Source organism: Heptranchias perlo, chromosome 5, assembly GCF_035084215.1.
Source record: "Heptranchias perlo isolate sHepPer1 chromosome 5, sHepPer1.hap1, whole genome shotgun sequence".
In the NCBI taxonomy this organism is placed as follows: Eukaryota; Metazoa; Chordata; class Chondrichthyes; order Hexanchiformes; family Hexanchidae; genus Heptranchias; species Heptranchias perlo.
Window position 1 is genome coordinate 77,446,118 of NC_090329.1, and position 26,823 is coordinate 77,472,940.

Here is a 26,823-nt window from a genome sequence, read left to right on the forward strand (position 1 = left end):
GGCCTCAGCATAGACTGAAAGCAGATGAGGCCTCAGTTTAACATCCCATTCAAAAGACGGCTTCTCCGACAGTGCAGCACTCGCTCAGTACTGCATTGAAGTATCAGCAGAGATTATGTGCTGAAGTCTCTGAAGAGAGGCCTGAACCAATGGCCTTCTGACTCAGAGGTGAAAGTGCTACCACTGAGCCAAGGGCGACACCTTTAGTATTATATAATAATGTCCATAAAATATTTTGTTCATCTCCTGTGCTAAAACATCTGGGACATTTAAGGAAACTGCAAGCCAATTCTTAATTGTCAGTCTCACCAGTAAACAGCTATCTAAGCTAGTGCGAATTTGGTTTCTTGAAAAAGTGTTAGGCAATTGTTTTTTCCCTTGCGAAAGCGAAAAATCAGGAGATCCAGGTGTTACCTTTGACAAGAAAGATTCATATGTACGTGAATCATTGAGGCAAGTGATTTAGGTCACTATCATATATTTGTGAACAAAAAAATTTACCGAACACTTTTTTCAGAAGATGGTACTTCTATGAACAAGAGAAGCGTGGTATTTTTTTTAATGTGTCTTCCAATAAACCATCACCCTCAATTTTTATGTATTCGCCTCTTTTCAGGCTACCACTGGGTACATCTGCGGTGCCTGCCAGTTTGCCGACAACAGATGCATAAAGGAAGTCACAGATGAATTATTTAGTAATCACACTCATCACATTGGCCAGTGACCATAAGACGACTACACAATTTTACTAACTGGCTTTCCAAGAGCACATTTATTATTCCAAACAATGATAATTAAATATTCAGCACAATGTTCAAATCGAGTGCAGAGAATTTATTTCATCCATTGTTTTGGTGTGTGGGTGATTTATCATGGTGCTTCCCCTTTTAGCTTGTGGTTTGTTTTTGACATGTGATACCTAATTTACTATTCCTTTGAAGTGATTTCCTTGTGGAAGGAGGCAAGGTGCTGGTTAGCTGCAGTGTTTCACTGGCAAACTGCTGGAATTCTGGTGATCCTAGACATTGTGAGCTGCGATGGCCCTATATCTGTGTCAACTATGTGTGGTACTGGCTGGTCCTGCTCGCTTTCTGGCATATTTGTTGTTTGTACAGGAATCCTTGGTGGGTCTGATGTGGTATCGCCTTCTGAGATAGACGCTGATCCATATTTACTACAGGCATTCTTCTGATACTGGACAGTCCCCAACCTACCCATTGGTCTGTATGTGGGCTGTGAATCCTTGTCTCAAGGTCATCTCCATCTGATCTCCCAGCATGTTGAAGTTGGTCAAGAAAGCATGTTTAAAATTTGACCTCTATTCTTCTAGAACAGGAGTGTCAGCACTGTGCCTATAAGCTTGTGCCACTGAGGGCTCTGCTGCAAATGCCACAGGAGCTGCCATACACTCCATGGCAGACTGCAGTGTAGGTAACCATTCATCTACGACAGTGCAGATCTAGCTGGTCAACTCCATACTCCTCGACAGATCTTACAGTGCATTATGAATGGAAATGAGTGACTCCTAGACAACCGTGGTCAAATAGCAACCTACTGAGTCTAATGAGGTCTGAATCCCTCAGCGTTTCAGAAGAGTCAGGAACTGTGCTGGACCCGTGGCCGGCTGGTGCCTGTCCTGCGAACACTACGCTTATTCCTTCTCACCTGTGCAGTGTAACTCACCATGTGCTACATCCTCAGCCTTGCTATCCAGATTCTTTACAATGTGTAGCTGTGCTTGTGCTTGACAGAGGTAGTGATACTGACACAGGGTACTGTGGGGTGCTGCCTTGCTCAGTGACAGCAGCTGTGGCAGCAACTTCCCATTTATAAGAAAACAGAAGGGAGCAAAGGAGTAAAATATCGTCTTCACCACATGGACAATGATCTGATGGAGTGCATTTCCCACCTATTATAGAAACCACCTGATTTTCAGTCCATCGAATGATTACTGTCCATGCTGTGAAGATGAAAATTTACTCCAAAATATCAATATGCTGCCTCAAATAAGCACCATCAAGCACTACTTCCATTGAACAATACTCTATGATGTTATTATGGGTATGCCTGTCTCAGAGTAGGACAACATCATGCAACAGGCCATAAACATTGAGGATGTGTCCAGCTTCACCATCTCCAACTCTCTTGATGCTTGGCTGATCTATGATTTCAAAGTGGCCTCTTTAAACGGTGTCAAGGACTTGAAATGTGTTAGATCCCACTAGTGTGGCTTGCTCCTGCTGATTATACAAAATCTTGTCCTGCAAGCAGAAAAATAGTAGAAATATTGAAAGCACATAGAGCAATAATAATGTCAGTTGCACAATCTCAGAGGCATACTGCACGCTTGAGCTTAAAGATGCATATTCCTTGTGTGAAGCTCCTCTGAGAATTGTTGTGCGCTCAGGTTGCCATAAGCACTTGGTAATTGTAAGTAGATCATATATTACAAGTGTCTCCATTCATAATACTCACTCCTTAGGCTGTTTCAATTATGTCTAAACTGAATCTGAGTAACCACCTGTTAGAGTTTAGTATGTTACATCAGGAAAGGATGGAAGAGTTGCTTGAAGGGAGCTTGCTTGCTTAATTACTTGTGACAGGTACTTGCTATGCATGAAAATATTGTTCGCTTACCTTAGCAGATCTCTTCAAGTTTGATAGCCTCTTCCTAATGCCAATCCATGTCCTGGGTGTTTGGGAGGGAGCATTGATCCTTTCATTGCTTTATTTCCATGCCTACAGAATCCAGTGTTTCTGGGAGACTACAAGTGGATGGCCAGTTGCTCATCTGTCCCAGTATGTCTCTTTGCTCCCTCATAGAACAAGTATGTCATAGGCTTATCTATAAACCTAGCTTTCCTCTGCTTCAGTGGCTGTATGTCTAAGCACATTTTTTTTAAATTCATTCATGGGATGTGGGTGTCATTGGCAAGGCCAGCATTTATTGCCCATCCCTAATTGCCCTTGAGAAGATGGTGGTGAGCTGGTGGAGTAACAGCTGACCTTTGCTCCCTGTGTTATTCAAGGGTCTAAATACCTTATCACTGCACTTAACTAGTGCACCTCTGCATTAATTAATTGACTCCCCACTGGATGTCCATTGTGTGGCATTAAAGAGCACATTTTAGAGCACCTATTCAAATCAATAAAATCAGCTGTTAAACAGCTTTTTTTGGGACCTTTGAAAGCCCAAAGTCATGAACAATCTACCAATAACAATTTCTAGGCTGTTGGCTGGTTTCAATTCACATCATAACATTTTACCACTGTGATGCTCTTGCATTCTGAAGCAATGTGTCAGCTCCCACCAGGCACAACTTGACTCCACCATCAAGCACCTTTTTGGGGTAGTCTAAGGTGAGGTGATGCAGCTAAATTGGGGTGAGATTCAGCAGCTGTATATTTTTGTCGAATGATTTTCTTTCCATGTAACACTCAGACAAAAATCTATTCCAATGTCATGTGGGTGCTAACATAAAGAGAATACAGCAAGGAAAATGTATTACTGTTTAAAACTGTTAAACATTTGTATCCATAATAGTAAACACAGTTTAAATGTTTGCAGTACCTTCTGCAATTCTGCCCACAGTTCAGCACATCCTGGCAATTTCGTTCAGAGACTACAGGGATGGCTGCTGTGTGAAATGGATATATTGCACTGACATAGCAATGGTTGGAGTAGTGATGTTCAGGTTAAGGCACGTTAAAACACAAGGAGATGTACACTACACCTAACCTCTGAGTTACCTGTACTAGTTACAGAAAGTGAATTCCATTCTTTGGTATTCTTTACTAACGCAACAAATTCACTCTCATTTTTTAAAAAAAGTATATGCAAGTTAAACCACATGTAATTGTGCATGTTAAACACATTTAAATGTCCATTGTGTTATTGAAGTGTGCGGAATTATCTTTTTTACAGTATATTGTACAAAATAAAAATAAAAATAAAAATAAAAACACTTACATCCTCAGCTCTCTGTGCAGCATTGAGCAGAGTAGTTGCATTCTTCTCAGCCTCTGCCACATATTGGACAATATTATCATAGACATTTGATGCATTTATGGCCTTCTGGACAATACCATTTGCATCAATACTCTTCAAAATACTGTTAAAAGAAAAGAATTATTACTTGAAGTAATTTTATACACGATAACACAGAAGAAACATTTTTAATTCCACTCTGTCTGGGGAGAACGGTGTAGGCAGGGGGGTGAAATGGCGAGATGGGTTCACGGCGTGTTCCCAACACATTCCCTCCCCCAACGTTTTTACTTACTTGAATTCAGGCAGGGGAAGGTTCCAGGCTACAAGAGGCTCACGTAAGTTTTTTAAAAATATTTTAATAGTTTCCTTGTGGCCCAGGATGAGCCTGGATAGAATTACACATTCTGGAGTAGCGTCTAAGAGATTTTCAGCTCAGAGTTCCGATGGCATTAATAAACCTGTCTTACATCACTCTCATGATTTGTGATATAATTTTAATCCTTTGATACATTATTGCCTTATAACATATTTGCCTGTATTGTCATATAAATAAGTGTAAAACTGTGTCCTTCCCTATGGACTCCAACGCAAAATAATCATCAAGACACATTTCAACATGGTACAACATTCTGAAATCCTGGCTACTGTCTCGAGTAAGACTGCAGTCTGGTTACAAATGCATGACTTCATAACAGATGTAGAACAGGGTACGTCTTTTATCTTTATTAGGAGCAGATAGCCACCAGAAAAAAGTCAAATATGTGTTTATTTGTGTGCCACTGAGATTCTGGGCATGATTTTGACCTGGAGCCGGGAAGAGAGCGGGGGGATGATTTTCGGGCGTGAAACCCTGAAGGTAAGTTGGCAGGTCGTGATCGTGACAGGCTGGCTGGCTGTCGGGCAGGAAGACCTGCCGCAGCTGGGGATCAGAGGGAGGAAGGGATCATGGGCCGGGGAGGACATCGGTGGGGGGGGAGAAGATCGGTGGGGGGGAGAAGATCGCAGTCTTACTAGAGACAGTAGCCAGGATTTCAGAATGTTGTACTATGTTGAAATGTGTCTTGATGATTATTGTGTGTTGGAGTCCATAGGGAAGGACACAGTTTTACACTTATTTATATGACAATACAGGCAAATATGTTATAAGGCATTACTGTATCAAAGGATTAAAATTATATCACAAATCATGAGAGTGATATAAGACAGGTTTATTAGGAGGTCTGATGCTGGGATTTAGAGATCGGGGTTGGTGGGGGGGAGCTGATGCCAGGCAGAGATCGGAGGTTGCTCGAAGAGATTAGAGATCAGAAGATGAGATCGGAGGTTGGGTGAAGAGTCGGAGGTAAGTTGGGGGGGGGGGGGCCACCATCTGTGGTGGGGGGTGGGGTTCGGCTGATCGCGGGTGTCCTGTCAGCAAGGTGAGCTTGTTGGTCCTGGATGAAGCACTCCTGCTCCTCCGGGCCCACAAGCAGTGCAATAAAGGCACTCACCTCATGGATCCGACCCTTTCCACCTGCTTTCACCTGACGTGAATCAGAAGCGATGGGAAACCCAAACAGGTAAGGTTAGATTCATTTTACTTTTGTAATACACAAAATATTAAGGAGCTCAATGAGGTACATTGCCCCTTTAAATTTCAGCCCGCCAGCTTTAAGTGGGGGTGGGACTTCTTGGTGTCTGTTGTGCACATGCACACAAACCAGCCTAGGTTAAAACCAGAAGTGGGCGGTTCCGATATTGCCATTTACAGCTCCTCTAGACCCATCTTTTGTTTCTTCACTTGTCCCATTACCACCCTCCTTGCCTCACACCATCATCCCTTTTGTCATTTAATCACTCCTGCCCTCCATCCTATCAGAAACCTTCCCTTTTGTTCTTTCCTCCCTTCCCTCTCCTTCCTCCCCCCCCCCTTTCCCTGGCTCTGTACCTGCTTAAAAACAGTTTAATCTGCAACTTCTTCCAGTTCTGACGAAGGGCCATCAACCTGAAACGTTAACTTTGTTTCTTTCTCCACAGATGCTGCCTCACTTGCTGAGTATTTCCAGCATTTTCTGTTTTAATTCCAGAAGCGTTGGACCTGGGATGTGGTCCCACTCCAAAAAGCTGTTATTTTAACCTCCCATCCACCCATTGTTTCCCCTGACGAGAGAGCCTGGAACTAGGGGGCTTAATCGCAGGACACAGGGTCGGCCATTCAAGACTGAGATGAGGAGGAATTTCTTCATGCAGACGGTTGTGAATCTTTGGAATTCTCTACCCCAAAGGACAGTGGATGCTGAGTCATTGAATGTATTCAAGGCTGAGATCGATAGATTTTTGGATTCTAGGGGAATCAAGGGATATGGGGAACAGGTGGGAAAGTGGAGTTGAGGTCAAAGATCAGCCATGATCTGATTGAATAGCAGAGCAGGCTTGAGGGACGGTATGGCCTACTCCTGCTCCTATTTCTTATGTTCTTATGTACCCCCAACCCACCCCATTAAAATTATCTCCTTTGTCTTTTTTCTATTGTTGTTTAATTGCTGCCCATAGCAATACTGTTTTTTTATATATATAGACGCTGGATAGTACAACTTACTTGGTCAATTCTGAGGCAAGTTTGCGCAGCTCTTCAGCGTAGTCTATAGCACGGAGAGCCAGGGGTTTGTCGTATATAGAGAGATTAGTCAGTTTCTGACTCAGTATATTGTGAGCACCATCTATTGAGGCATGGAATGTAGACAAGTTCTGAAACAAACACCATTCAAAAAAGCAAAACAAGAAAGTTACAAAATCTAAAATGTAAAATTTTTTTAACATTCCTCTTAACAAGAAGTAAAACTTTGGAAATACTTTTATGATATCTACTATGATAGTATAAGGCTATAAAAAGTTCAATATTGTCAGATAGAGGGAACTTGTATGGCTGGTGGATCCCGTTGGAAAACCTGTGGCTGCGAAGGGAAGATGACATTTTCTCAACGTGATCCAAATACTTGCCTCAGCCTCTCTCTCTCTATATATATACATCATTGAATTAATGAGGGGAAACACTGAAATCATGGAGATGGCGCAAAGAAGAGGGGAAAAAGGCGTATGCGATCTTTGAAAAATCTTGATTTCTGAACATTTTCCCCTTTATTGAAGACTGACAGAACTTGCACAGTTCTTGCTGCCCCAATGTCCACTGATTGTTCAGAAATGAATATCCTTATCAGACTCAAGAGATTGCACAAGTGGTCGTCAAATCCTTAAAAACGAGGTGGTATGTGCTGCTGTGTTATTTAGAAAGCAGATGAGAAGTAGCAATCCACCCTTAAGCAGACAAGGGCAGTGACTGAAATCAAAAGAAGCAAAAGAGCCCTTGCTTTCCGAATCACCTAAATCCCTGAGGCCAAGAACAAATTGCTTTTACTCTTAAGCCCAAATGGCTCGTGCCATTTCTGTCTTGTAACATCTATGTACATCAGAACATAGTGAGCAGTTTGCCCGAGATTTTACGGTGTTCACTGGAGGATGGGGGATAATGGGCGAGATTCCTCATCACTTATGTTCCTTCCCATTATGTCATCTAACTAATTTAAGATTTTCCTCTCCATCACCCTGCCCACAAGATCCAAGTATTGATAATTCTTGCATGAATAAATGCATCCTGAAATCTGGCCTAAATTGACCTTTCACCACTTTTAATCGATGTCACCTTGTTCTACTGTCTTGCCTAACCTTGAGGCATTACTCCAGAATCATCTTTTCGATATCACCTTGCATACTTCCATAAAGGTCCCTTCTTAGTCATCTACATTCAAGGCTAAAGAGCTCCAGTCTGTCCAGTCTTTCATTATAAACCAATTCTTTGTTGCCAGGGGTCAGAGTTGTGGCTCTTCTTTGCGCCATCTCCATGATTTCAGTGTTTTCCTTGCATCTTGCTGGCAAAAATGGAACATACTATTTGAGGGGGCAGATTAAGCCTGCACTGGGGCATAATGAGCAACTTGGGCTCATGGTAGTCCTAAGGCCCCGGCACTGATTTTCTAGGGACCAGGCATTTGTATTATTGAAAGGTGCGATCTGACGCAGACACAGAACAATTTTAACATCACATCTTCCCACTTACATTCAAATGATTTGCTAATTTAGCATAACATTGCGTTCACTTTGTTTATTGAATCAACACAAAGCAACTGGCAAGAAGACAACCCAACAAAATCATTCAAAATAGCTTTTTTGAAAATGCTTTTTTTTTCATTCGTTCATGGGATGTGGGCGTCATTGGCGAGGCCGGCATTTATTGCCCATCCCTAATTGCCCTTGAGAAGGTGGTGGTGAGCCGCCTTCTTGAACTGCTGCAGTCCGTATGGTGAAGGTTCTCCCACAGTGCTGTTAAGTAGGGAGTTCCAGGATTTTGACCCAGCGACGATTTGCTATCCTGCTTTCTCATTAATTCAATGATGTATATATATATATATATATATATAGAGGCTGAGGCAAGTATTTGGATCACGTTGAGAAAATGTCATCTTCCCTTCGCAGCCACAAGTTTTCCAACGGGATCCACCAGCCATACAAGTTCACAACAATACAGCTTAGAACTATCCCCAGCTGCCCTCCTCCTAACCATTCGCACAGTATGCAGCTCTCATTTAACTCTTCAATTTCTGATTATTTTTTCTATCACAAAAAATGAATTAAACCAAAGTAGAGTAAATAAAGATTTGCATTTATATATTGCCTTATTCAACTCTCAGAATTGTCTCAAAGTATTTTACACATAATGGACCCGATTTTAACTGCCCCCACCTGACGGGGGCAATTAATAATGGATGTCAGTTACCCTTGCCAATCCCATTCCCTTCCCGGCGTGTCCTCATGTTAACCTGCTCTTTTAAGCAGGTGAGCAGGATACCCACAGGAAGGAAGGTTGGGTCCTGTTTTAAATATGCAGGTGGGGTCCGGTGATGTCATCAGAACCCGCTCTGTAATATAAACCTGAGGCCTGGAGGTGGGGGTGGCAGGTAGTGTCAGCTCCCCCGTCAGGCAAAACCAGCCAGGAGTTGGACCCTGGGCATGAAGAGGACCAGCACGCAAAATTGAAATGTATTTTTTAGGTTTTCTTTGGGCCAGGAGGGGCTACCCCCTCCTCTTGCTCATGACAAGACCCCCCCTACCCAATCACAGCAAGACTCTGCCCCTCTCCCCGGCCCTGATTGCGACAAGAACCACTCCCCCGCTCCCAATCGCAGCCCCGACGTTTCCCCCTCACTAACAGCTGGGGGCCGTCCCCATGGCCCCTGGCTGTGGCCCCCTGCCACTTGCTTGTGCTCCCGCTTGTTGGCCAGGCTGTCCCTCTGGCTGGCTGTCAGATGGGAGACTGCAGTATTTTATTTAAATGAGGCCCTGCCATTGAGATCAGCAGAACCTCCATTCCCTGGCCTTGCCAGGTTCTTCGGCCGATTATGGCCTCCCCTGCACCCTCCCCGCCTCACCATTAATGTCGGGGCTAATGAATTGCCTTTTGACATAAATTTTTTGATACATGTGTAGACAAATACAGCATCCATTTTGCACACAGCAAGATCTCAGAAACAACAACGAGATGAATGATCAGTTAATCTGTTTTTGCGGTGTTGATTGAGGGAAAAATGTTGGTCCAGACATTAGGAGAACTTTCTGGTTTTCTTCAAATTCTTCAATTAGTGCCATGGAATCTTTAACATCCACCTGAGTGTCCAGAACAGGTAGACAGAGCCTCAGTTTAACACCTCATCTGAAGGTAGCATCTCCAACAATGCAGCAATCCCTCAGTACTAGTCTAGATTATAGATCAAATCTTAGAATGGTGCTTGAACCCACAATTTCCTGACCCACAAGTGAGAGTGTGACATAGAAACACAGAAACTTAGAAAATAGGAGCAGGAGTAGGCCATTTGGCCCTTCGAGCCTGCTCCGCCATTCAATATGATCATGGCTGATCCTCTATCTCAATACCATATTCCCGCTCTCTCCCCATACCCCTTGATGTCTTTTGTGTCCAGAAATCTATCTAGCTCCTTCTTAAATATATTCAGTGACTTGGCCTCCACAGCCTTCTGTGGTAGAGAATTCCACAGGTTCACCACCCTCTGAGTGAAGAAATTTCTTCTCATCTCAGTCCTAAATATCCTACCCCGTATCCTGAGACTGTGACCCCTCGTTCTGGACCCCCCAGCCAGGTGAAACATCCTCCCTGCATCCAGTCTGTCTAGCCCTGTCAGAATTTTATACATTTCAATGAGGTCCCCTCTCATTCTTCTAAACTCGAGTGAATACAGGCCTAGTCGACCCTATCGCTCCTCATACGACAGTCCTGCCATCCCAGGAATCAGACCAACTAAGTCAGGCTGACACTAAAGTATGGCAATGTTATTTTGAGATCATCTTGGATTTTATATCAAGTTCATCTTTCTTCTCAGTTTGTCTCTGGAGAGACTGTAAGACTGAAGAGGTAGATTCCTCTGCTATCCATTTGTGTTCAATAAATTTAGGTGTATAGTCCCAACTGCTTATAGCGGGTGCATTGGTGTTATCACGATTTGCCTGCTATACGTGGTGGGTGGCAATTGCAAAGCAAATGGAAAAATCCAGAACTGAAGATATCAATGAGCATGAAATTTATCTTTTAAAACAGCAGTATGTGACCCTTTCAGTCATTATCGAGCTTGACAAGGCAAAAAGTGGATTGATCCATTCTGTGATAAAGATTGTAGAAAATAATATGTGCTTCTAAATGGGAGTTATTGGCAAGTGTCTTTAGGTTGTAGCCACCTATGAAACACTGACTCTCCAGTTCAGGTGAAACTTTTAACCTGCTAACTGCCCATAAATGTAATGAAAATCACGTATAAATAATTGATCAGGTGCTTGGAAGACAAATACACCAAAATACCAATGGATTATCTATTTATTTAATTGAAGGTCCTACATATAATGCATGTCAGTTTAAAACTATATTACTAACATTAGTATCAGTAATGTGTGTAATATTTTTACCTTGTCTCTGTCATGTAATACAATGCTTCATTCCATTACATTGGTGGGTGAACCAATGCCTGCTTATGTTGTAGCAGAACCATGGCAAACATCAGAAGCCGCACTCCAGGTCCTGACCACTCCAGGTCCTGAGTGACACTACAAGAGATCTGGTATTTTTTAAAATTCTGTTTTATTCATTTTGTCACCACTAGGGGGTTCTATTGTGGCTGGACAGACATTTAGCTGGAAGTTAAAAAACGAAAATGCTGGAAACGTTCAGGTCAAGCAGCATCTGTGGAGAGCAGCTTTGCCAATTTTTTGTGCTTCCATTCCTACCTACCTTATCCCCACCTCCTGAGCTATTCACACATTCGCTGTCTCATAAATATCATTAATTTATTTTATTTTGCCTTCTATTGCCTCATACTAATATAATTACTGCCATTTAACCTTTTCCTGTTTTACACCCAAACACTTTACAGGTCATTCTGTTTCTTCCCTCGTGTATCTCTGTGTGCATTTTCCCTTCCCCTTCCCTTTGTTCTGTTCCTTTTTAAATGCTGTTCATCTCAAATACCGTTCAGATCTAACGAAGGGTCCACGCCTGAAAAGTCAGCTTGTTTGTTCTCTCCACAGATACTGCCTGAACTGTTTCCAGCATCTTCTGTTTTTGTTACAGATTTACAGCATCTGCAGTTTATTGAGCGGGATGTCTTGTGCTCTGTCACTGCGCTTCTATAATTTCCGCACAACTTTTGACTCATAGCATTAATTTAAGGAAAGAAACTTTTGGTTATGAACCAACATCCTGTGTTTAGAGTACGACTATAGAACACAGGACAATTAAAGTAATATCATAGGCTGATGTTCTACTGTAGTGCTGAGGAAGTGCTGCATGATTGGAGGTGCTGTCCTTTGGATAAGACACTAAACTGAGACCTTGTTTGCCTGTTCAGGTGTATGTAAAATATCCCATGACACTATTCGAAGAAGAGCAGGGAGTTTTCCCGGTCATTAATCTCATTTGTGTTTGTGGGATCTAGCTGTGTACAAATTGATTGCTGTGGTTGACTACATAACAATGAATGTACTTCAAAAGTAATTAATTGGATGTGAAACACATTGGGACATTGTGAGGATGTGATAATAACTATAGTTGACTGCTTTATACTGGTGTAGTCACAGACTTGGGAGCAGGGTATCTGCATTCTGTCTCTGCTGTGGATGGTATAACGATCCAATAGGAAGGAAAATGCTTCAGGTCAAGCAGCATCTGTGGAGAACAGCTTTGCCAATTTTTTGTGCTTCCATTCCTACCTACCTTATCCCCACCTCCTGAGCTATTCACACATTCGCTGTCTCATAAATATCATTAATTTATTTTATTTTGCCTTCTATTGCCTCATACTAATATAATTACTGCCATTTAACCTTTTCCTGTTTTACACCCAAACACTTTACAGGTCATTCTGTTTCTTCCCTCGTGTATCTCTGTGTGCATTTTCCCTTCCCCTTCCCTTTGTTCTGTTCCTTTTTAAATGCTGTTCATCTCAAATACTGTTCAGGGCATCAAACAAGACCAGGGGGAAGATACCCCTGAACACTACTTATAGCAGAATCATACAAATGGTAATCATTTTTATATAAATAATGACATCAGAAATCTTCCGAGTGAGTTTCTAAAAAAGTGTAAATATATTTTGGCCCAGTCATTGGCTATTAGAGTTTACATCTTGTCTTACCACAATCTTGTTTTCTAATTCTGATATAGCAATCTCCGTGTCTATCAAACCATCACTAGCCATTTGAAGGGTCATGTTAACAGCATCAAAATGTTTGTTTAATACATTTTGCAGAGTCTGTGGAAGAAAAATAACATAGGAATTGTTTAGAAACCTTATCTTATTGAAGTTTTATAATTAAAGGAATATTCCAGGGAGTTCATATTTGTAAAGCTTCCCTTATGAACTGCCTGGTAATGTAGCAAAATAAATAATTTTAGCATAGTTTTGATAAGTTTTTTATATTAATCTAATAGCTGTCTGGAGAGCTGCAGATTGTTTGATACTCAATTTGAAACAATTGGGACCTCTCACTGAGAGATTAAAATGTTATTACCATTCAGTGCTGTTATTAAGTGCTGAATGCAGTGTCCAGTGCACCACACCATTGTGTGTCACAGGTCTCCAGATCTGAGGTCGGAACAAGCTACTGGCCATCTAGACATTACAGTTATTGTATTATTAAAAAGCAAAATAACTCATCAAAGGTAAGTTTCAATTTGATTTAGTTTCTGTAGATTTCTCCCCTCTCCTTTGGCGAACACTGTCAGGGTACAGTTCCACGAACATCAACAGCTGCACCTGCCCAAGTGGGCATTCTGCAGACAGTGAGTGCTGACGTGCTATTCGACCATGGGGGACATCATAGCCAGTTTTCCACCCATTTAGCATCCCTTGCAAGTTTCCACCAGCATGTTCTATTGGCTCCAAAAGCTTTCACCAGTTAGATAGTTTTCATATGTAAATAAAATCTCAATGATGTATTAATGCCCAAAAGAAAATTTCCCAGCTTTTCAAGTAGGTTATCGCGGATTCATCTACCTGCCCATATAAAATTGGTGTCCGAGGTTGCTAGGGCCTGAGCAGTTGATGGAAATGCTTTCAAAGAGCCCTGCCTGAAGACTTTCATGGAACAACACATTTGTTAATTTTCTTTTCTTTGTTTCTTCTTGGCTGATCCAGTAAAGTAATTAAACTGCTTCCTACATTCACTCTCTAGTTATATGATATGTTGCTCACGCCTTTCATTCTGCTTGTCATCACTTGCTATTCTTGTTGGGCCACATTCCTGGTCCTGAAGAGAGCTCCATCCTGTGCCTCATTTCCTCCAAGAAAGTTTCTAAGGTCCAATTGGGGAAATAAAGCATTTTCAGCCCTTCAGAACTGCTGGCAGACTTATTTGGAAAAAGAAATGTGCTTCTTTGCAAATCATAATGCCCACCTTTTTAAGTCACTGCAGGACCTTAAATCCTGCAGCAGCAGCAACATATTTCCTGTTCACCAATGGCAAGCTTCCCATCACAGTCATTTGCAATGTCAGGAATTGATCTCCATTATGCTAATGAGGCTGACTCCTGAATTACAGGCAGGATCAGTGCACTGAAGCTCAGGTGAGTACACTGTCTGCATCACCCCATACCTGTATCAAACTGATGACTAATTGGAAAATTTAGGCTATTGTCTCATTGTATTTATATCCCTAGCACCTCAGATGAATTTAAGTAGTCATTAATACTCAGAGTGCATCCATGATTGTTTCATTTTAACTGTAAGTTAATTTAACTTCCTCATACAGGTGGTTTCAATAACTTCTCCATGAGAGTATCCATAATCAGTGCTAAAATACAACATTTTTCTGACAAAAATGAATGGAAATAGATAGAAAAAGAATATATTAAATTAAAATCAATCAAAATTCTTGGTAACATAGAAAGATCGATTCACTGATGCTCGGCTGAGAGCACAGGGTTGGTGAATTTATCCCAGTGTCTTTCAGTGCATCGATTAGAACAAAAGTAAACAGGATAAGAAAAGGCTCTTTGGGTCATCAGACTTATGCCTTCCATGGACCATGCACTACCTCCCCCAACATAGGCATAGAAAGTTGCTAAACAACTAGTGTAGGGTAAATATCCATACTCTGATCAATGAACCCTCAATGTTCACTGACCTTTCACCTTCAGGCCAGCTGTAAGCCAAAGCACAGAAATAAATATTGTCTCAATAGTAAACAAAGACAGATCAAATTTGCATTATGTAACGTGTAACAAATTGATTTATTTGGATTCTGTCAGTGAGCTATTCAATGTTTGGACTGAAAGCATTACTGTGTTAGGTTCACCTCTTTTCTTTGGTAATTTTTGGTGTTTTCTCTGTTCAGCTCCTCTGTTTGTTGAAGAGTCTTGATTGCATCCTTGAGTGCCTCCTTCAGGTTTGCGAGATTGGTATTGTAATGGGTAATGTTATCCTGTATTCTATGAATTGAGTCAGTGTTTTCCATCAGCACACCCTGAAACCCACGAACACGATCTAGCACTAAAAAGAAATCAGAAATTGAACATTGTTTCAGACTGGGTTTTTGGAATGTTCAAACATGCACTGATTGGGAGGTTTTTCGGTGAGTCTCTGTCAGTGGTTTTTATCCTTCTGGACACAGTGGTGATTGTTGCACCCTAACAGCTTTTGATCTTTTTAAACAATCAGTAAATGTATTTGATGTTTAAACCTGGCATTACAAAAATTTTTGAAAGTTGATTCAGTTTGGTTTCCGACATAAACCTGGAAATTATGTGCCCTTTATTAGTGTTTCTTAGTAGCAACACTGTATCAGAGAGAATTCTTTATGTTACCCATGTTCCTGAATAGTGATTCTTCTTTCCAACTGTCTCAACATTAAATTCTATCCTTCATCAACAACTTTTTGGATTGATTTTGTTGCTACAATGAGATCCTTTGGCAATGTACAATTAGACCTTGATGTCTCTCCCGTTGAGATTTACAAGATCGGGAAAATTGCCAACGATTGATATACTGTGGATACGTTTTCGAACTTGCTGACAAGATCTGGGAGTTCATCAACAAAACTGGGAATTGTCGATAGATTCCACAATCCTGACGTGATAGTGAGAAATTTTGCTTGCAGCATTTTGAGGTGTGACTTCCTTTTAGTGCACTGAGCACTGCGAAGTTTATGGTTTTAAAATTCACTAAATCACAGGGGTGAGACTTCCTTGCCACTGCCATCTTACTGCTTTAGATAGGAAAGGTATAAAGTAAGATTTCTGAAATGTACTAAATACATTTTTATCAAAATAGATTGGACAAGATTTCGACAGATTATTTTGGAAACAGGTTTACTACTCCCATGTTTTTTTTTGAAGATTTTGATTTTCACAATCCCTGGAGAATGTTGTCAGGAGCTTGCCATTTAGAACTGATAGAGTGATTATCACACAGTCCTACTGGTTGGTATACCATGGTTCTGCTCGGTGTGCATTTTGCATGTACCTGAGCTAATTTAGCTAAAACCGATAAATGCCGGGGGTTGCTACAGCCTGGTCACTTACTGTAGAGGGCAGGAAAGTGTACACTGTTGCAGGCCTTAAAGACATATAATAAGAAAACCTCAGGGTGAAGTGTAGGCCTGCTGGCAGCTGTAAAAAAGTGGAGCCAAATGGGACTCCATCCCCACAGTGCAGCCCTGCTGCAGCCAATAATTTTAAAAAACTTAAGGTTCTAGGCTGGCTGCCCCTTTACAGATCCTCCAATCTGAAGGGTAGCCCAGTAACACCTGATGTCCAGTTTCCATAGCCCAAATGTCTTGCAGTGTTGGCCCGGAAGATGAAGCAGAGGGCATTATTATGTCACCTCAATTACAATCAATTTAAATTCTCCCACTTGTTTCAGGAAATGTGTGTCAAATGTGAATACGGGGGGAGGAGAGACCTAGTGTTATGGGTCTCTGCCCCTTCTTCCTCTCCCTAACATCCAAAAACTGGTGCAGTTGGCCCCATTAAGCATTGGCCCCATTAGTTATTACTAAAGTACTACACGACGAGTGCACTGGTATCTCAGTGATGAAGTCAACCATTTAGCAATATGCTGTGCCAAGGAATGGTAGGATGCAAGTCCACATCCTTAATTCCCCAAATGGCACTTTTCTAACCTTAGCCAAGATCTAGTGGCTAGTGACAGAATGACTTTGGAAGGAGAAGAGCAGGGAATAGGGACTAGAGTAGGAAACTAAACATATATTATGGAATAGCTAAAAATGGGTACATATAATGTAGCCATTTGAATACTATACTCCATGTACCAAATGGAAAACAAAAAGCATTCTTTGGACTGAAGTTACAATCATGTGTTTACCTATGTGAAGGATGGAGGTCCTTATCTATTTCACACAACATAATGTTGGGTTATTACCGCATCTTTGAACGCATGCTTCTGGCTCGGTGTTAAAGAGATTACATTAATATGAATCAGTAAAACGTACAGCTCTGGGCTTTTGTTCTTTCTTCCTCAGTGAGTGGCTTCTGCTCAGAAAAGTTCCGATTTCTCATCTCGTGCAACATCTCATCCACCTTAACAAAGCTTTGGCTAATTTCCTCAGCAGACAGTGCTTCTTCTATTCCATATTTATTTAAGCCTTCAATAATATCTGCAAAACAGAATGAGATAGTATCTTATCAAACTATAAATATAAAGGTTACTAGAAATAAGCCAACTGGCTAACTTCAACTGCCCTGTAATGAGGTATGGGTTACTATAGGTGACATATGTCCCACAGTCGGTCTTCACCCCCTTGTCATTTTACATCACAAAATTCCGTTACAATTTAATATTTTGATAAAACCGTTGGCCCAATAATTTCAAATGGTTATTGGATTCAATGTTGTGTGGCATCTACAAAGAAAGAGGTAGAAATTTCTAATAGTCAGTTTCCCAACAAATTACTGGCACTGTGCAAATTAATTCTGAATGGTAAAGACAAGTGATAGATGAGGCTTTATTGTTTCAGGTTTGAACTTCGGAGGCTATAAAATTTGGATATTTGTGAAGTTACATCTGGGAACTGGAAAGCTGACTAAGAAATATTTCTGGACAAATGTACCTCCTTTGTATGCTGCCGAGCAATACAACATGTGTTAAACTCAAAACTGGAAGAGACCAGATGCAGACACTAATATCTTCAGAGGACAAATACAAATCCCATAATGGAACTGCAGCCCATCAACACTGCCAGAAAAAATAGATGCATTGACCCATCCCCACCCAGCTACTGCACCAATTGTGAAAATGGACAAATACTTACACCACTACCACTAGGGCCTGGACATTACCCCATTATCACTAAACTGCCAGAAATTGGACATTGTCAAATAGACCACCATGGAAGACCTCCCTACCTTTCCAGATTGCAAGTGTTGGACACCATGATTACCAGGAAAGAAAACACAATCACACATGCACAAATTGACCATATGGAACTATTTAGTTAATAGCTATAATTAAAGAAAGAGTCAGGCCTGCCACATAAAGTATAAATCAGTTCTGAATGCAAATTTTCTTGATATTCTCCTCTGTGTTTTCTTTTTTTTTGGAGTTCACTCATTATAACATGCGAGCATGCTCGACAGCTTTACTTCAGTTACCTTCTAGATTAGTGTCAGCTTTGCTTTTCAAAGAAAATAATGAATGCTTTGCATTCAGAAATTATGCTTTTACCTTGAATCAAGTTGGCACTATTAATAATTTGTCCATTGATCTGTTTGGCTCGGTCACTGATTTTGGATGTTTCCTTGGCAAATAGCTGTGCATTAGAGACAGTTATGTTTTCCTAAAATAATAAAAATACCAATTTGATATTAGTAAATAGCTATTGTCAAAGAACAAGTTCCATTCAGTTTCAACTTATAAGAAGTCCTATATTTATTATTATTAAGAATTTGTAGCTAGGCCTAGGCACTGGGAATTTTAAAATGAAAACCAGTTCTCCTGATGCATCTGTTCAGAATTCCTTTGTCATAACACAAAAGCCCGAGTGTAAAGGAATACACAAACCCTATCTAAAATATAGATGCTAATTTTAAAAGGGGCTGACTCACCTCTGTTTATATTGATTGCATGTAGACAGTCACCTGTCTGGAAAAAACTGGTTTTATTGTTCCCTCAATCAATTTATATGAACCTGCCAAGGTTGAGTAAGAGTCAGAGTTATTAACTGTACTAGTTGTCCCACAAGGGAGGCCTGTTACCATGACTCTAAACTTTGCCCTGAAGATGTAAGAACGGCTTGAATGAGACATCTGAAAAGCATCATCTGAACCTTTGAAATCTGCCTTGATATACTTTGCGATGTGTAGAGGTCCCTTAACAGGCCCTTTGGCAGTTCACCAGTTTTTGCAATTGAGCCATTTAGCTCCATGTCCCAGTGGTGAACCAAGACTTGGAGTTAAATAGTTCAATTAATGGTTCAAATAGCACCCATGTATGATATATAACCTGAATTAAATAATTCTTATAAAAGGACTCAAAGAACCTCAGAACAATTAGTTATATTGCACTCAAACAATAGATTAAGGGCTGAATTTGCAGCTCTTCCACCCAATGAAAATGGGGTGGGAACGCCCCAAATATGGTGGGCAATGACCTATCACACTGTTGCCGCTATCGATGTGGCTGCGGCAAAGTTCACTGAGCTCTACAGCTGGGCGGCAAGAGTAGCCCGCGGAGTCAGGCGGTAGACCCATTTAAAATGGTAATTGCCATTTTTGGACTGAACACTCTGCATACTCCGACAAGTACCAGCTGGTAGCCTGGCCGAAGAGGGCCCGAAAGGTGAGTTCCTCTTCGTTTTTGTGGGGCTGGAGGAGAACTATTGCTCCTGTTGGCCCAACAAACCCGGCCTGGGCCACTGCCACTCCAGTTCCCCCTCCCCCACTCCCACCCCCCGCAGATCGGAGCCTCCCCAGCAACCATCCTTCCTCCAACCCGGAGGTCGACCGAGCTGCAGTGGCCTGGAGCCAGTGGGCTGTCTCAGGGTGCTCAGTTTCCAGCTGCAGCCCACCGGCCTGATGCAAATGAGGCCCATTCCTTGTGAAATAGACTGGACCTCCTGGCATGATTATTGGACAGCTAGCCAAATTAGGGGAAAATCCACCCCTAATATATCTGTGAGAATTAAGTGATATACTGCTATTTAATTTGTTTATCTACTTTGCTTCTGTATAATTTTAGGTCTCACAATAAATATGATAGTAGTTTAGCCAGCACCATATGGTTTGTCAACATGATGGGCTCGAATTTAGCAGGCCTGCGAATTCCCAGCGGGTGGTCCTCCGGGAGCGTCGAAAACGCGGACGGCGAAATTAGTGGGTTGCCCACGCGATCGTAGCAGGCCACCCACTAATAGGAATCAATTACCTGCTCCTCCGGGGTCCACGGCGCTGGCCTGCGCGTCGGTCGGGCTGCGCATGCGCAGTACGATCTGTCAGCTGGAGGCTCTCTAGTTAAAGGGGCAGTCCTCCACTGACAGATGCTGCAACCAATGGGACAAATTGCAGCATGGAGCAGCCCAGGGGGAAGGCTGCTCCCAGTTTAATGATGCCTCACCCCAGCTTTCATCAGATGGGGTGAGGAGGAGGGGGAGGACACAGATCTTCCCCCCGGCGGGCGGGAGGAAGCGGCCTGCCTCTGCCACCAAGAAGGCCTGGCTCGAGGTGGCAGAGGGGGTCACCTGCGCCACCAACATATGGCCCACCTGCATACAGTGCAGGAGGCGCTGCAATGACCGCAGTAGGTCCGCCACAGTGAGAACACGAAGTCTTTCCCCTACACTCCGTCTGCCACAACACTGCCCCCACCCCAAATCTCCTTCGGCACCGCCAACACTATTCTGTCACATCACCCTTCATACCCACTCACACCCCGTCCTCATCTTACCTCCACCTACTCACCTCGCCAGTACTCATCCTGCCACTAACACGCAACCCAATCCTCATACAATCTCATGGCTCCATCCCATACTCACCCTCTCGTGCATCTCCCTCACGGCCAGCCTCACTCAACCTGCCACCACCTGTGCTGCAGCCACAGGGCATGCATCACATATGTGCAGTAGGCAGCGTAAGGCAAACGTCTCGTCAGCATGAAGGGGGTGCACAAGGGTGTCTGAGGGTTTGTCATGGGTGTTACCCATATTGAATTTCAGAGCAACAAACAGCACACATTATATTGACACCACCACTGCCATTTCTCCGCGAATCCTGTCCGTTGTGTCCAATAATGCCCGCTCCTGGGTATCACTATGAGGACCCACCACTGATGCCACCCATCGTGTTACTGCAGAGTAGGTGCAGGTGTATTTGCAGGGCTCGTCCGCGCAGACGACTGAGAGACATCGGCGGTGTAGCCGGCTGCACCCTGGAAGGATGCGGAGGAGAAGGTGTGGAGGGCAGTGGTGACTTTGCCAGCGACAGGTAAGCAGTTGGTGCTGGGGCCAGCCAGGAGCAGCTCGGCATGAAAGAGGCTGCAGATCTCCACGACTACATGTCGAGCGAATCTGCGCCTCCCTGTGCACTGCTGCTCGGAGAGGTCCGGGGAGCTGCGCCTCGGTCTGTGGACCCTGTGGCGAGGGTAGTGCCCTCTGCGACGCGTCTCTCTCTGCGGTAGCCCTCCCTCCTGCTGTGCAGGTGGGCGTGCAACAACACCGTGTTGGGGGGATCCACGTCTCTGCGGCGGGCGGCGTGGACTGCGAGGCTGCTGGTGGTGGTCATGCTCTTCGTCCTCCGAGGGTGTCCACACACCACCCAACTGGCAGGTGTTGGTCTGAGGGGTTGTGCAGGGTAGGTGTGTGGTTCCTCGGACTGGGGCTGCGGTCTCGTGTCGGTCTGTCCTCTGGCTTGGCGGGGGGTGGTGGAGGGCAGGGGTTGCCCTATGTGACGCGGTGGCCTCCTGCGTGGGTGAGGGCTCTCCCCCGTGGAGCGCACCTTGGCACCTGCCACAGGCTGCTGGCTGCAACACGCCTGGTTGGATGGAGACTGTTTCCCCCAGTGTGGGAAACTCACTGCCTTGAACCTAAAATCCCACACTTCCTCTTTTGACAGCTGCTTCAGCTCATTAACTGACCACAACAAGCAAGGTAAGTACTCTCAAGTGGAACCCCGCTGGCTTTAATTGCCTGCGGGATTCCCACCAGCGGGGCTTGCGCGCGCAGCCCCGCACGTCAGCGCGGTACCCGGAAGTGGCCGGGATTTCGTCGCGATCCGGTCACGTGACCGGAGATCGGGATTTTCGGGGCCCCCCCGCTGGAAACCCGCAGGTAACCCGACCCTAAAATCGAGCCCGATATTTCTTTGCTAATTCATAGAGATCAGGAATATATTGTGGTATTCCGTATTATTTCCGGTACATGCCCCAATGGTTAATTCTTCACCCTGCAGCCCACCATCCCAGATTTTCACACGTAAAATCTAGTTTCAGTTCATAGGAAATACAGACTTACCTCTAACAGCTGACCTTTGTGGAGAATACAAATAAAGAATATTGAGGATAAACCCTATTGTAACAGCTATATATTAAGAAGACAAGTGCAAAAATATTGATTGCTAATGCATAAAATTGTGGAAACTTATATTGTAAAGTTTACTATTGCAAACCTCTTCTTGTAATAAACTTTTTGTTGGTATAATGAGCTAAAGGTTAAATAATACAAATCCATGATAAGAAATTGATTTTGGCCTATTTGTAGGTCCAAAATAGGCTGTGCACTTTAAGTGTGCATCAGAGCCTGGAGGGTCACCCAAAATTGGGCTTCAGGCCTGTTGTGCTGCCAAAGGCAGATTGCCCAACATTGTGGATCAAATTTGAGTCTGCTGCCTCACCGCCAGTGGGCCTGGGAGAGGGAGGAGGGCGGAAGAAAACACAGGAGGCTGAGAGTCGGATGGCAGTGGCCTGTAGTGGTGCTGTGGAGCTGGGAAGAGCTCCTTTTGACTCCACAGGAAGGGAAGTAATAAAAAACTTTCCTTATCATTTCTCCAGCAACTCTTTTAAGGACCGCTGGTTAGGCTGCTGTAGAACTGGAAAAACTAGTTGGAGTTTGTACAGTGCATGCTCCGCATAGTTTTTCACGAACTTTGCAGAAAGTTCTGGAAACAGGCACAGCACCCTTCTTTGCATATTTAAATTAATCTAATGCTAATTTCACATGACCACCAGGGATATCTAAAAATAGCGAGGACCAATATAGTGCCAAAAATTGATATATGTTGCATCTGTTCCAAGTCCAAAAATGAGCGAAACACATGCCAAATTCTACCTCCTTAAAAGAATCGTTGGAGGCCGCCAAAGAAATGGTAGGAAAAGTTTGCTGATCTCCCGAAGTAAGAATAGGTTTTGAGTGTAAATAATGAATATCTGGCACAATCTAATATTGTTCAAAGCCAAAGCCACTAATTTATACTTTTTAAACTGAAAATTAGACAGAATTCAATCTGCAAAACACCCATGAAAAATTTTGGAGTCTCGTGCAATAAAGAAAGATTTTATTTTTTTTAGTCATTTTAAATCTGTGGCCTAACTATAAACAGACAGAATCACAGAATGCAATCCCAAAAACAGCAATAAAACTCTTACTATCTCATGTAGTAAAAATGGAATTTGACTTAATCAGTTACCGTAAATCATTGGCACTGTTTTTAGCCAGCGAGCAAGCTGTGAGAGCTCAAGCTTAGATGAGACTATTGCATTCTTTACACTGTTGTGTAATAAAGGCTAGCTTTATATAATAATTTAAAAGAGCCGTATTATCCAGAGCTAGAAAGTAACCACACTGAAAATCATGGAAAAGGAGGTGGTGGTGGTGGTGGGTGGGGGGTGGTGTTAGCCCTGATAATAAAGGATGAGATAAAGGCAGTGGTGAGGAAGAATCTTATCTCAGAAAATCAGGATGTAGAATCAGTATGGGTGGAGCTAAGAAGTAAAAAGGGGCAGAAAACACTGGTGGAAGTAATTTATAGGCCCCTAACTGTAGTTATAGTGTTGGACAGAGTATCAATCAAGAAATTAGAGGAGCATGTAACAAGGATAATGCAATAATCATGGGGGACTTTAATCTTCACATAGACTGGGCAAACCAAATTGGCAAAAGTAGTTTGGAAGATGAGTTCGTGGAATGCATTTGAGACAGTTTTCTAGAACAAGATATTGAGGAATCATTTTAGATCTAGTGTTGTGTAATGAGACAAGGTTAATTAGTAATCTTATAGTTAAGGATCCTTTGGGGGTGAGTGACCATAATATGATAGAATTTCATAATGAGTTTGAGAGGGATGTAATTAAGTATGAAACATAGAAACATAGAAAATAGGAGCAAGAGTAGGCTATTCGGCCCTTCGGGCCTGCTCCGCCATTCAAAATGATCATGGCTGATCGTCTAACTTAGAACCCTGTTCCCGCTTTTTCCCCATATCCCTTGATCCCTTTAGCATTAAGAAATATATCTCCTTCTTGAATACATCTAATGACTTGGCCTCCACTGCCTTCTGTGGTAGAGAACGCCACAAGTTCACCCTCTGAGTGAAGAAATTTCTCCTCATTTCGGTTCTAAATGGCATACCCCGTATCCTGAGACTGTAACCCCTGGTTCTGGACTCCCCAGCCATCGGGAACATCCTCCCTGCATCTAGTCTGTCTAGTCCTGTTAGAAATTTATATGTTTCGATGAGATCACCTCTCATTCTTCGAAACTCTATTGAATATAGGCCTAGTCGACCCAATCTTTCCTCATACGTCAGTCCTGCCATCCCAGGAATCAGTCTGGTAAACCTTTGTTGTACTCCCTCCATGGCAAGGACATACTTCCTCAGATAAGGAGAACAAAACTGCACACTCCAGATGTGGTCTCACCAAGGCCCTGTACAACTGCAGGAAGACATCCCTGCTCTGTACTCAAATCCTCTTGCAATGAAGGCCAACATACCATTCACCTTCCTAACTGCTTGCTGCACCTGAATGCTCGCTTTCAGCGACTGGTGTACAAGGACACCCAGGTCTCGTTGCACCTCCCCTTTTCCCAATCTATCACCATTCAGATAATAATCTGTCTTTCTGCTTTTACAACCAAAGTGGATAACCTCACATTTATCTGCCATGTTCTTGCCCACTCACCCAACTTGTCTAAATCACATTGGAGCCTCTTTGCATCCTCCTCACAGCTCACATTCCACCCCAGCTTTGTGTCATCTGCAAACTTGGAAATGTTACATTTAGTTCCCTCATTCAAATCACTGATATATATTGTGAATAGCTGGGGCCCAAGCACTGATCCCTGCGGTACCCCACTAGTCACTGCCTGCCACCCGAAAAAAGTCCCGTTTATTCCTACTCTCTGTTTCCTGTCTGTCAACCAATTCTCAATCCATGCCAGTATATTCCCCCCAATCCCATGTGCTTTAATTTTGCACACTAACCTCTTGTGTGGGACCTTATCAAAAGCCTTCTGAAAATCCAAATACACCACATCCACTGGTTCTCCCCTATCTATTCTACTAGTTACATCCTCAAAAAACTCCAGTAGATTTGTTAAGCATGATTTCCCTTTCATAAACCAATGCTGACTTTGTCCAATCCAGTTTATGCCCTCCAAGTGTTCTGTTATCACGTCTTTTATAGTAGACTCTAGCATTTTCCCCACTACTGATGTTAGGTAACTGGTCTGTAATTCCCTGTTTTTTCTCTCCCTCCTTTTTTAAACAGTGGGGCTACATTTGTCACCCTCCAATCTGTAGGAACTGTTCCAGAGTCTATAGAATTTTGGAAGATGATCACCAATGTATCCATTATTTCCAGGGCCACTTCCTTTAGTACTCTGGGATGTAGATTACTAGGCCCTGGGGATTTGTCAGCCTTTAGCCCCATTAATTTCCCTAGCATTATTTTTTTACTAATACTGGTTTCCTTCAATTCCTCCCTCTCACTAGACCCTTGGTGCCCAAACATTTCTGGCAGGTTATTTGTGTCCTCCTTTGTGAAGACAGAACCAAAGTATATGTTTAATTGTTCTGCCATTTCTTTGTTCCCCATTATAATTTCCTCCATTTCTGACTGTAAGGGACCTACATTTGTCTTCACTAATCTTTTTCTCTTGACATATTTATAGAAGCTTTTACAGTCAGTTTTTATGTTCCCTGCTAGTTTACTCTCATACTCTATTTTTCCCCTCTTAATCAATCTCTTTGTCCTCCTTTGCTGAATTCTGAACTTTTCCTAATCCTCAGGCTTGCTGCTTTTTCTGGCAATGTTATATGTCTCCTCTTTGGATCTAATACTATCCCTAATTTCTTTTGTAAGCCACGGTTGAGCCACCTTTCTTGTTTTATTTTTGCGCAAGACAGGAATGAATCATTGTAGTAATTCCTGCACACGTTCTTTAAATATTAGCCATTGCCTATCCATCATCATCCCTTTTAGTAAAGTTCCCCAATCCATCATAGCCAACTCGCACCTCATACTTTTGTAATTTCCTTTATTTAGATTTGGGACCCTAGTTTGGATTCCACTACTTCATTCTCCATCTTAATGAGGAATTTTATCATGTTATGGTCGCTCTTCCCTAAGTGACCCCGCAAAACAAGATTGTTAATTAATCCTTTCTCATTGCACAATACCCAGTCTAGGATCGCCTGTTCTCTCATCGGTTCCTCAACGTATTGGTCTGGAAAAACATCACGTACACACTTCAGGAATTCCTCCCCCACAATATTATTGCCAATTTGGTTTGACCAATCTATATATAGATTAAAGTCACCCATGATTATAGCTGTACCCTTCTTGCATGCGTCTCTAATTTCCTGTTTAATGCCCTCCACTACATCTCCACTCCTGTTTGGGGGCCTATAGACAACCCCCACTAACGTTTTCTGCCCTTTGGTGTTTCTTAGCTTCACCCATACAAATTCCACATCGTGATTTTCTGAGCCAATATCCTTCCTCACTATTGCATTGATTTCCTCCTTTACTAACAACGCTACCCCACCTCCTTTCCCTTTTTGCCTGTCCTTCCTAAATATTGAATACCCCTGGATGTTCAGTTCCCATCCTTGGTCACCCTGCAGCCATGTCTCTGTAATCGCAACTATATCATAACCGTTATTACTGTCTTAAATTTAAACAAAGCCATTTACGTAGGTATGAGGGACGAGTATGCTAAGGCAGATTGGGAAATTAGACTAAAAGACATGATGGTAGATAAGCAATGGCAAACATTTAAAGAAATAATTCATA

At 42.7% G+C, this 26,823-nt stretch overlaps 1 protein-coding gene across 1 annotated transcript in view; it reads right to left on the reverse strand.

Moving 5' to 3' along the window:
- lama4 (laminin, alpha 4) overlaps positions 1-26,823 on the reverse strand; it is a 170,466-nt gene that overhangs the window by 76,825 nt on the left and 66,818 nt on the right. The window contains exons 11-16 of the mRNA XM_067984688.1: positions 18,268-18,379; positions 17,036-17,200; positions 14,882-15,075; positions 12,721-12,837; positions 6,570-6,718; positions 3,971-4,112 (exon numbers count right to left, since the gene is read on the reverse strand). Of these exons, the coding sequence (XP_067840789.1) occupies positions 3,971-4,112; positions 6,570-6,718; positions 12,721-12,837; positions 14,882-15,075; positions 17,036-17,200; positions 18,268-18,379 (879 nt within the window). The remainder of the gene's footprint in view (positions 1-3,970; positions 4,113-6,569; positions 6,719-12,720; positions 12,838-14,881; positions 15,076-17,035; positions 17,201-18,267; positions 18,380-26,823) is intronic.